Source organism: Lolium rigidum, chromosome 7, assembly GCF_022539505.1.
Source record: "Lolium rigidum isolate FL_2022 chromosome 7, APGP_CSIRO_Lrig_0.1, whole genome shotgun sequence".
Lineage (NCBI taxonomy): Eukaryota > Viridiplantae > Streptophyta > Magnoliopsida > Poales > Poaceae > Lolium > Lolium rigidum.
Window position 1 is genome coordinate 304351034 of NC_061514.1, and position 11872 is coordinate 304362905.

The window sequence follows — 11872 nt, forward strand, 5'->3', positions numbered from 1 at the left end:
AAACAGGAAGTAGTGGAAATGCAACGACTTGGGCCTCTGCAAAATCTAGTTCTTTTATTCTGAAACTTTACAAAGCTTACTTTTGTGGGCTACAAGGCTGTACTGCTCGGACCACAAGGATGTACTGCCGTATTGTGTACCATTGTCGCGTGGTTTTTTTTCTGATCTTGTACCACTTTCAAAATCTATCTATGCAGTACAAACCGGTTAATATAAGTAGAGTACCTAGATACACAGAAGTACATATCATAAGCATGGACAGTGCATGTGTGGGAGAGAAAAAAATTAAGATTAATATCAAAGAAGTACAATCCAGGAAATAAGCGAAGTACAACAACAACAGTCTGAGAAGTATACTCGCTGGATAGTGCTAAAACAACAGTCTGAGAAGTACAACAACAATAACAACAACAGTCTGAGAAGTCTGACAAGTATTCAACACGAGCAGTACACCTGCTTATATATGAAGTACAAGAAAACCGAGAAAATCCAAATATACAAAAAAAAAATCCGATCATCCGCGAGGAAGTTCAAATGCTAGACACAGATAAGTACAACCATTTAACACGAGCAGTACAAGCAGTTATTATAGGAAGTGAAAGAAAACCAATAAAATCCAAATCTAGAAAAAACATAAAAAAATCCCGTCATCCGTGAGGAAGTTCAAATAGTTGATGCGGAGAAAAGCAACCATTCAACACGAGCAGTACACCCGCTTAATATAGGAAGTACAAGAACACCGACAAAATCCAAATGTACAAAATACAAAAATAATCCCGTCACCCGCGAGGAAGTTCATATACTTGAAAACGAGAAGCACAACCATTCGGCACGAGCAGTACACCCACTTAATATAGAAAAGTACAATAAACCCGACAAAGTCCAAATTTAGAACGAAAAAATCCCGTCATCTGCGAGGAAGTACGTGCAGTGATTTTGAGAAGTACAGGCGGAGATAACAGGAAGTACAAGCGGTAATTACATGAATTAAAAGTGTTCAAAGGAAAATACTCCCACCTAAGTTCACATAGGAAAAAACAATAATAATCCCATCACCCGTAAAGAAGTTCATATACTTGACAATGGGAAGTACAACCATTCAACACGAGCAATACTCCCACTTAATATAGGAAGTATAAGAAATCCGACAAAGTCCAAATGTAGAAAAAACAAAATAATCCCGTCATCTGCAAGGAAGTACGAGCAGTGATTCTGAGAAGTACGAACACCGTATGAGAAACTTATAGTCATTTCACTGAACACTTTCGTGAAACAGCGCCGAGAAGTACAACCGCATTTCCCTAAAAGTGCAAGTTTGTGTCGAGAGAAGTTCAATGCTCTGTTTTTATGAGGCGGAAATATATTGTGCAAATCTCATCGAGTTGATCACCAACCACTTCAATCATTGTCACTAAAAGGTTTATATGGTAGAGTATATGTGTAATTTCATTACCTACAACATTTTACAACAAATAAATTGATCTAATCCATCAAATTCAAATCGTTATCCCACAAAATATACTAGAAACATGATTTCAAAACTTCTAAAATTAGTTTTAAACCGTTCGGATTTGGCAAAAATGGTAGATACAAAAAAGATGCGCCATTTTGACAGCTTTCCAACCGTATATCATTTCAATTGTTTAAATACTTCGAATAGAAATCGCGGGAAATCATTCGGTGCCCGTCACATAAAACGGGCGGACAGTAATTCGTGTATTTCTCTTAAACTGTAAGGAATTAGAGAAAACAATTGGAATAAGAAAGTTGCGCCTAGTTCATAGCTTTCCAACGCCATATCATTTGCATCATTCCGACATACGGTTGAAAAAATTCACCCAAATTACTGTCCGCTCGTTTTTGAGTACGTCCGAAACTCGGTATTTTCAAAATTATTCAAAAACTGTGAGGATTTTGAAAAAACTTAAAACATGAAAAAGTTGCGCAATTTCAATATCTTTCCAACGGTATATCATTTGCTCAGTTTCGATAAGCGATTCAAAAATCGAACTAAAAGTTCGTTTTCTGGCCATATAGAAGCGTTTTCGTATTTTAAAAATTAAATTTAAACCGTGCAACATCTGTGAAAAGTGTGAACATGAAAAAGTTGCGGTTTTTCATTATCTATCCAACGGTATATCATTTGCATAGTTCCGACAAATTTTGAACACTAAACAAATCGATTTCGTGACGGAAACATGGATTCTGTGAAGAACATAGAGAAGTACGAACGCACACTGCAAAAAGTTCCGGGGAAGTCCAAGACCGTGTCCAGAGAAGTACGAGTCGGTGCTCAGAATATTATTCTGCAACTGGTTGCAGAATAGTGCTGCTATATATATATATATATAATCCAAGTTCCATTTGCCTCACGATATAGTCAGAAAGAGTGTTATGTGCATTTCTTGAATTTTCCTCTCATAATGTGTGAACGTAGAGAAAGTCCAAGTAAACATTGTTGAATTGTCTTTTTGCGTTAGCGTACAAACAAGCTATATGAGGAAAATGGATGCTTGTTTTCTTTACTTTTTCAGCACACGTGTCAGGTACGTTTTACAATTCCTATCTGGCTTATTAGAACATTATTATACTAATATTGTGAGGACTAGCTATGTGTGAGGCATGGATATATTATATAATTAATTAATACGTACTATATATAGAAAAATAAAACCATCATACGATTCCTGATAGCCTAATTATCTTGTGCATATCGCAGATTGAATATCTGGTGACAGGCCATCATATATAGGCTATAGCATGAGTTATTTGGCAAGAGATAATAAAATCAATGAAAATCCTTCATTAATTGTATCGTTGATCATAACTTAGTACAGTATAAATTACGTTGATGGCCATATGGCCAGGATTAAAGCACCGATGATCTCTATCCATATGGAGGTAATCAAACTAGGGCAGCTAATCTTTTTTTCTACAGCTTAGCGTGTCATCTTTGTTGACCTGCAAATACATACATGCTGTTTATGTTATCTTCATTGCGCATCTCATCTTTTTTATACAGCTTCTTCGTTGACCTGCAAGTACAGGCAAATGGTACATAACCAGCATAGGACAATAACATAAGCACACACATAACACATTGTCAATTTACGATCGAGCGGTGCAGAGATGGCGGTGTCAATCTCCATAGCAATCCTGCTCACAGTGTGCTTCGTGGGCTTCTACGTGCCCGTCCCGTCACTGGCGTCGTCTTCGGATGATTTCCTTGGGTGCCTAATGACAGAAGTCCCCAGCCAGCTGGTGCTCACGCCGGGCTCCCCGTCGTTCAAGCCGCTCCTGGTGTCGTCCATCAGGAACGCCAGGTTCCTTGCGCCGGCGACAGCGATGCCTCCGCTCTGCATCGTGACGCCCACCAACGCGTCGCACGTCCAGGCCGCCGTGCGGTGCGGACGCGCGCACGGCGTGCGCCTCCGCGTGCGCAGCGGCGGGCACGACACTGAGGGCCTCTCATCCCGGTCCCAACGTCCCGAGGTGTTCGCCGTGGTCGACCTCGCCAAGCTCAACAACGTCCACGTTGATCCGCAGGAGGCCACCGCGTGGGTCGACGCCGGCGCCACGATCGGGGAGCTCTACTACGCCGTCTCCAAGGCGGCACCGGGGCTGGGCTTCCCTGCAGGCGTCTGCCCGACCGTCGGCGTGGGAGGCCACTTCAGCGGCGGCGGCCAGGGCCTGATGATGCGCAAGTACGGCCTGTCCGCCGACAACATCCTCGACGCATCCATCGTCAACGCCGACGGGATCCTCTTGCAGGACAAGAAGGCTATCGGGGACGACCTCTTCTGGGCCATCCGCGGCGGCGGCGGCGTGAGCTTCGGCATCGTGCTGTCGTTTAAGGTGCGGCTCGTGCCGGTCCCACCCACGGTCGCGTACTTCAGCGTCACCAAGACCATGGACCAGGGTGCCGTCGAGGCCGTGACCAAGTGGCAGACGGTGGCGCCGGCGCTCCCCGACGACCTCACCGTGCGGGTGAACGTGCAGCAGCGCGAGGCCAACTTCCAGTCCCTGTACCTCGGCAACTGCAGCGCGGTGGTGGCCACCCTGCGCGACCAGCTCCCGGAGCTCAACCTGACGCGCGCCGACTGCCGGGAGATGAGCTGGGTGCAGTACGTGGCGTACATATACTTCGGCGACGCCATCAACAACGCGCCCCTCGAAGCCCTCCTGCTCAACCGCACCATGACCCTGGGCCGCTTCTACAAGAACAAGTCCGACTACGTCAAGGAGGCCCTCACCAAGGACGCCTGGGAGAAGATCTTCACCTGGCCCAGCGGCGCCGCCGAGGGGCAACTCGTCCTCGAGCCGCAAGGCGGGAGGATGGGGAGCATCGCCGCCGACGACACGCCGTTCCCGCACCGCGCCGGCGTGCTCTACAACATCCAGTACCTCGAGTCCTGGGTCGGGGGCAACAGCACTACTACGCCCAGCTGGATCAACACCATATACGACTTCATGGAGCCGCTGGTCAGCCAGAACCCCAGGGCCGCCTACGCCAACTACCGGGACCTGGACATCGGCGTCAACCAGGTGGTCGGCGGCGTCAGCACCTACGAGAGCGGCAAGGTGTGGGGCGAGAGGTACTTCGGGGGGAACTTTCAGAGGCTCGCCATGATCAAGGGGAAGGTGGATGCCAGCGACTACTTCCGCAACGAGCAGAGCGTGCCGCCGCTTCTCTCTTGATCTCTCTTGATCACGAAAAATATACGAGCTACTTGTTGTCACAGTGATCAACTAATTAGCGATTAAAATAAACAGTGATCAAATAGCATTTGCCCATGTTTCTTATAACTGCTAAAATTTACAATGAGATCAAAATGTAACATTTATCAATACAATTATAATACACGTTTATAAAAAACTGCAATAAGCTGAAAATGTAACAATTATCAACAAGATTATGATTATAAATAATCATCTAGCTTTGCTAACATTCAATTGAGTGCGTATCATTTAGGTACAGTTTTTTATCAACAAGATCAAGATTATAAATTATCATCTAGGTTTGCTAACATTCAATAGCTGTTTGAGCACAACCAGGACTGGTACCTTCATGCCTCAAACTCTCCAATGTCAAACAGAGAGCGCCCTTCTTGATGACTTTGTGGCGTATATGGCATATGTACATAATAAGATTACGCACAGCAAGAAACCTGCACCAGCTGAAGCATCGAAACGCTTCCTCCTGAGCTATATGGACTTGCCAGAAGAACTCATTGGCAACACCCGAAATGCAAGAAGTAGTATTTTATTTACTATGACATGCATCGTTTCTTTTCATTTTAGCACAATCTGACGCGTGCAGCTATCATCAAAACTTTCTTATAATGTGCTGCTATTTAAATTTATTTGTTGCCAAACTTACTTATACTGTGCTGCTATTTAAGAGACATTTATCCACAATTGTCATCAGCAAACCGATAGACTTGTATATGCTTACTTGATCTCTATTACCTCGGTTCCAGAATATAAGACTTTATAGCTTTCTAGAAAGGCTTATATTTTGCAACACAGGTAGGATTCCAGCGTGGAGGTGAAGATGATCAGATACCTCGAGTCCTGGGTCGGGGGCAACAACACCACAACGCCGAGCTGGATCAACACCACATACGACGTCATGGACCGTTGGTCAGCAAGAACCCTAGGGCCGCCTACGCCAACTACCGGGACCTGGACATCGGCGTCAACCAGTGGCAGAGCCAGGAATTAAGATAAGGTGGGTCGAACATATAAGGCCTAACTTTTTTTTAAGCAGAAATAGAAGTCTATACAACAAAATAAATGACTCTAAAGATTCAGTTTTCATAATTCAGGAAATACAACTAGCAAAAACATGAAAATAAATAAGAACGACTTGGATACATGAAAATAAATAAGAACGACTTGGATATCATACATCTCGAAATGGCCGCTAATCCGGATCGAATTTGGTTTTGGGAAAATTGTGACCAATCAAACGACTCGGGCCTCTGGATAAATATGCCCATCTCATTTTATCTCTAATTTCCGGGGTACCAAATTCATCGATTGGTCTCCGCATTCCAGGATGAGAGATGACATTTGCTAGATCAAACATTTCAGGGACATTTGCTTGTTGAGTGTTCGTGAGCTAGGAGCGAGCAATATCTTACAAACAGTGAGCAAATCAGAGAAGGAAATTTAACCTGTTGGCCCTGGGGCGCTGCCTCTTCTCCTGCGGATTCTTCTACCTCGTGCTCCAGTATCCAGGCCGCGCCAGTGCCGCTTCATCCTCGGGGTCCATCAGTGCGCGACGCCGGCTGAAACGCGAAAGAGGGCGCGCGGCGGCCGGGCGGCCGGAGAGGAGGCGGCGGACTGCGGCGTCGGGAGAGGAGGCGTGGCCTTGGCGGCGGACTGCAGCGGCGGCTGGCGGTAGAGGATGTGGCGTGGCGCCGGATTGCAGCGGCGGCCGACGGGAGAGGACAGAGGAGGCGGCGTGGTGCCGGACTGCAGCGGCAGCCGGCGGGAAAGGAGGCGGCGTGGCACCGGACTGCAGCAGCGGCCAGCGGGAGAGGAGGCGGCGTGGCGCCGGACTGCAGCGGCGGCCAGCCGGTGAGAGGAACGCACGCGAGAGGAATTAGTGAGTTTTTTTTTTAGATGGAATCATGAACTCCATTAACGGGTAAGCCCAGCAATATCTTATCGCTGGCTGTTTGGCCGGGAATTAGGGAGTTGTTCACCCATGGTTCTGTTTTTTTTTTCCAACTTTGACCGGTAGAAACAGGCCTGGCCCTGGGGTATTGAATGCCGAATTTGTTGAGCCGGGTCCACCGATCAGGCTCGACCCCCTGGTGACGCCGCCATTAGCGTCAACCAGGTGGTCGGCGGTGTCAGCATCTACGAGAGCGGGAAGGTGTGGAGCGAGAGGTATTTCGGGGGGAATTTTCAGAGGCTCGCCATGACCAGGACGTGCCGCCGAGCAGGAAAATGAGCAAGTTGTCACAGTGATCAATTAAAATATTTCTTTAAAAGGAATAGCTATTAAAAAAAACAGCGGTCAATAGCTGTTTGGTGCACAACATTTGCCCATGTTATAAGTGCTAAAAATTGCAATGAGCTGAAAATTTAACTTTTATCAATATAATTATAATAACTATCCAGCTTTGCTAATCTTCAGTTCCGTGATCAGGAAAAATGAGTAAGCTATCGCTGGACAAACTATTAAAATAAATGTTTATCAATGAGCAGAGCGTGCCGCGGCTTCTCTCTTGAGCAGGAAAAATGAGCAAGCTATCACAGTGGTCAACTAATTAGCTATTAAAATAAACAGTGATCAAATAGCATTTGCCCATGTTATAACTGCTAAAAATTACAATGAGATCAAAATGTAACATTTATCAATACAATTATAATACATGTTTATCAATAACTGCAATGAGCTGAAAATGTAACAATTATCAACAAGATTAAGATTACGAATAATCTTCCACCTTTGCTAACATTCAGTTGCATGAGTAGCATTTAGGTGTACAGTTTTTTGTTTTCTTTTGTTTTGAGAATTTGTACATGTGTGACCGGGTATGTGGCGGGCCAGGAAGGGAACCTCGGATGTGCCTCTTTTGTTTCTCAGGCCAATTTAGTTTGAGCAAGTTATAAGTAACTATCCAGTTTTGCTAACATTCAGTTGCATGCGTGATCATGAAAAATGAGCAAGCTATCACTAGACAAGCTACTAAAATAAACGTTTATCAAGAACTGCAATAAGCTCAAAATAGTGCAATTAGAGCATCTCCAACAAACGCATGCACCTTCTGCGAGCTAAAAATTTGTACAACGGTTTTCACTCTTTTGGGTGCGGACGCGTCTCTAGGTTTTCCAGACAAAAGAATCGCGAAGGAAGACCTCCTAAATAGAATGGTTAATTTGAGATGCAAAAGAACGCGATGTTAAATTAACGGAAATCGGAAACCCTTGTAGGTAGAACAGAAAGATACTAGGTAGGAATCAGCTCGAAAAAGAGAAGGAAACAATCAAATGACAGACTACTAGGATGCATGGAGTTACCGGTGGTCGCCTCGCTGCCCGGCATGAGCGGTCCTCTCCTCTCCTCGCCAAAGTTTCGTTGTACAAACCATGAAATTGGTTGTTTTGATAAGTTTGAACAGAAAATGTACAAAATTAGAACAACACTGACCAAATATGGCCGGTGGAGATAGACTGATGTCAGAGGGAAATAGACTGAAGTCCCGAGCGCTGGTCATCACCGCCGCATCCCTTGCGGTTCCCCAGTCCCCTGCTGGACCAGGCTTATAGCTGGGCGGGGAGGGTGGGCGGTCGGGCGGAGGGCGGCAGAACTGGGGTGGACGCCGTCGCTGCTTCCGGGCGGAGGGTGGTCGGCCGAGGCGAAGGGGCGGCATCCGTGGTGGTGGTGGTGGTGCGGTTGGGGGAAATCGCAGGATGGCCATGGAGATGGTGGGGTAGAGGATGCGGGATTTGGCCTGGGGTGGGGGTACGCAGGCGGTAGAGGAGCATCTGGCAAGGTCCTCATCATCATACAACAATGGCAACGAGAGGCGTGCGCTGCGGCGGGGCGGGAGGGCGGTTTCCTGTTTCGCAGCCCAGCCTGAAGGAGCTGACAGCTATGCCGCTGTTCTGCAAGGTTACTATCATCGCAGTCTAGTCTTGTTACTCTCCAATGCAGCAAGTAGTATTTTATTTACTAATCCAGGCATCGTTTCTTTTCATTTTAGCACAATCTGAGGCGTGGAGCTATCATCATACTATAGTATAGCATTATTACTCGCCAAGATCAAAGTTTTTTGCAGCGAAGTATATTCTTTTTCATTGTTGCCAGTTGCCAATTAACTAGTTTTGTTTCCTTGTTATTACTCTCTGAATTTCCCCCATCTCTCGGTTGATTTTTGATGTTATGCATCTCTTAGTACGTAGAAATATTTAACCATTATTATCCTATAAGCAGTAGCTGCATATATTTTGAAGGTTCTAGTAGTTGGAGTATTGGTTGCAGTAAATGGATTAGTATAAAAAAGTTCGTATATATCTTAGATTGCTTCACTCTAAACAGGGCCATTAACCTCATAGGTTTTTATTGTACAAGTTATGTTATCGTATGCCATGGAGAAGCTGCTAATGCTGCATTGCATATTCGCATAAGCTTCTTCTGTCTTGTGTTCAAGCTGTGGCATCGTGCAAATTTTCAATTCAGTGCAAAAGTTCCCAAGTCTTGTTCTCTCTGTAACGACAATGTCATTTTCAATTCATTGCTAAAGTTCCTAAACCTTGCCATTGTCTGATGTTAGGGAATTGTCTGAGCTCCGACTTCATGCGCTTTATCTGCAGGCTTCATGAAGCTTGGGATAGTTGTTTTATAGCAAAGTAATTCTATATTTTAAATCAGCATGTTGTAATCAGTTTCAGTCATGTTGTAAGAGATATATTTGGTATAGGTATATTAGGTAGTCTAGGATTTGTAATCTCTACCTACCATATCTCTAGGAGAGCTATCTTAGCCTCCAAGTCTTGTACCACTATATATATTCGTCCGAGAGGCTCAATACAACATCCAACATATTCCGCATATCTCTCTCCATCTCTATCCTTCTACATGGTATCAGAGCGGCACACTCCTTGACCTAGCCGCCGTCCGCGCTTCCGCCCGCGCCGCCCCCGGGGAGGTCAATCTCCATGGCCTACTCCGGGGGCCGCGCAATCAGTATGAGAGTTCGTCCGCCGATCCGTTGATCCGCTGCCCTCGAGTCTTTTTTTCCAATCCGTAGGTTGGTTTTCTTTTTGCGTCGCCGGTCGCTCGACCGGCGTTTTTCCTTTTTGGTTTACCGATCATAGATCGAATTGAGTCGCCCATCGCCGTCGTCCTCTTGCGCCTCTACTCCGACAACGGCATCGACCTGCACCGGCCATCAACCGCACGGCACAGCCGCACGTGTCGCACACGGGGCGCCCCAACGTGCATCGCAGCAGGCTGTTCTTGCTTGCGCGTTCTCCATCGCCTGCCCGTCTTCGTCGCCATCGACCGGAACAACATCGACAACGCCGCCATTGACTCCGATCTGCGCGTCGTCCACACCATGGCGTGTATCGTGCCGCCGTCGGTCTGATCAACCGACCTCGCGCACGTCTACGCCAAGCACGTCCCCGAGCACGCGCCTACCAACGATCGAGCATCGGGTTGCCGCCAGCGCTGTGTCGCCCCTTCGGGTCGCAGCGCCGCCGCCTTTGGTCCACGCTGCTAGCCAACGACGCGCCTTCTGAGGCGCGTACGTCGCTGGTGGCGTCCCGCCGCTGCAACGACTCGCGCCCTGCAGCTACGCCGGCCCCTCGGGCCGTGGCGTCGCCGCACGCGGTCACCTTCGCCGTCCCCCGCGCATCGACGTTCGAGGCCACCATAGAGCCACCCCTTCGGCGCGGGTCGCCTCCGTCCGCGCATGGTCTTCGTCATGCCGCCGGGTCTTCCTCGCCTACTTCGTGTACCGCCGCCGCGCCTCCACCTCAGGTCGCCGCTAGGCTCGCCAACCACTTCAGGTCGCGCTGGGCTCGCCGATCACCGCAACGCCCATCTAGGCGTCCAGCATGACCACCCCTGTTCACCGCTGGGTTCGCCGCCTTCTACGTCTTCGTACACTACAGCTTGCCGCCAGCGTCCTTGCCTCTTCCCCGACTACGTCACCTGCTTCTCTACTCCGACACCCGTCGTCGAGACTCGCCTCTTCTCCGACTACACCACCTACTCTTCTACTCCGACACCCGTCATCGAGACCTCATCTACTAGTCTACTCCGACATGGCGCGCACTTTGTAATGTTCCCTACCTCCGCACGCCCGGTACTGGCAACACCGGTACGTGCCTTCGTCCCCGACGCGTCCCCGGGCCTGGCAAGCTCGGACCGGCGCCTCGTCTTCATCGGCATCGCCTCTACGACTGCTTCGACGTGTCACCGCCGAGTTCTTCTATGCGTACCCGGTTCTGGCAAAACTGGAGTATGCCTTCATCCCCGACGTGCGCCTGGTTCTGGCAAAACCATGGTTGCACTTCGTCCTCGACGGCCCAGACTGCATCGACTTCAGCATCGACCATCTCCAAGACTGCCTCGGCGCGTCTCCGTCATTCTCCTCGCACACCACCTCGCCTGCAGCTACATCGACACCGGCACCCGGCCACGACATCGACCACGGCATCCCCTCGGGCGGCTACCCTGACCAAGGTTGCAACACCCACGCTCTCGGCTACCTCGACATCGGCACAAGGGCTACCACCTCGCACGAGCACCTCGGCTTCCTCTACAGTCCAAGCATCCGCGACGCGACATCGTCCACGATGCTCCCGCTACTACTGCGGCGGAGTGTCAGCCCGTTGGTTCCTACCTTCGGCTTCTCTCCAGTCTGACCGCCGCGTCACTACCGCTGTTCACGTCACTACCGCTATGCCTGCGGGGGAGTGTTAGAGATATATTTGGTATAGGTATATTAGGTAGTCTAGGATTTGTAATCTCTACCTACCATATCTCTAGGAGAGCTTTTTTTTAGATAAAGGAGCATTGCCCCAGCCTCTGCATCAATAGATGCACACGGCTTGATTTATTAAACCATAGTATCAGGTCCCCAAGAATTCGAAGTCACTTATTACAATCATGGATCGACTAAAGTGGATACATGAATCAGCCAAACAAAAATACGTCTCCCAGAAAAGCTATGCATTTGCTATTCTATGAAGATGCCGCCACCCGCGAGCTCCGGAAAAGAAGTCCCGAGCAACCACTAGCATCCGGTTGCATCCAGTAACCATATCCTCCTGCTGCTCCAAAGGGAGAAGAAAAACACATTGTTGAATCGAATGAGCAGCTCGCCGGATAACCTGCAAAAAA

At 48.1% G+C, this 11872-nt stretch overlaps 1 protein-coding gene across 1 annotated transcript; it reads left to right on the forward strand.

Annotated features, from left to right (window-relative positions):
* Positions 1-3129: 3129 nt before the first annotated feature.
* LOC124669390 (berberine bridge enzyme-like Cyn d 4) lies at positions 3130-4698 on the forward strand. Its single transcript, XM_047206010.1, has one exon. The coding sequence runs from the start codon at positions 3130-3132 to the stop codon at positions 4696-4698; it is 1569 nt and encodes a 522-aa protein (XP_047061966.1).
* Positions 4699-11872: the final 7174 nt, after the last annotated feature.

Coding starts and splice junctions, on each gene's coding strand:
- LOC124669390 (XM_047206010.1), top strand. CDS start 3,130: ATGGCGGTGTCAATCTCCATAGCAATCCTGCTCACAGTGTGCTTCGTG.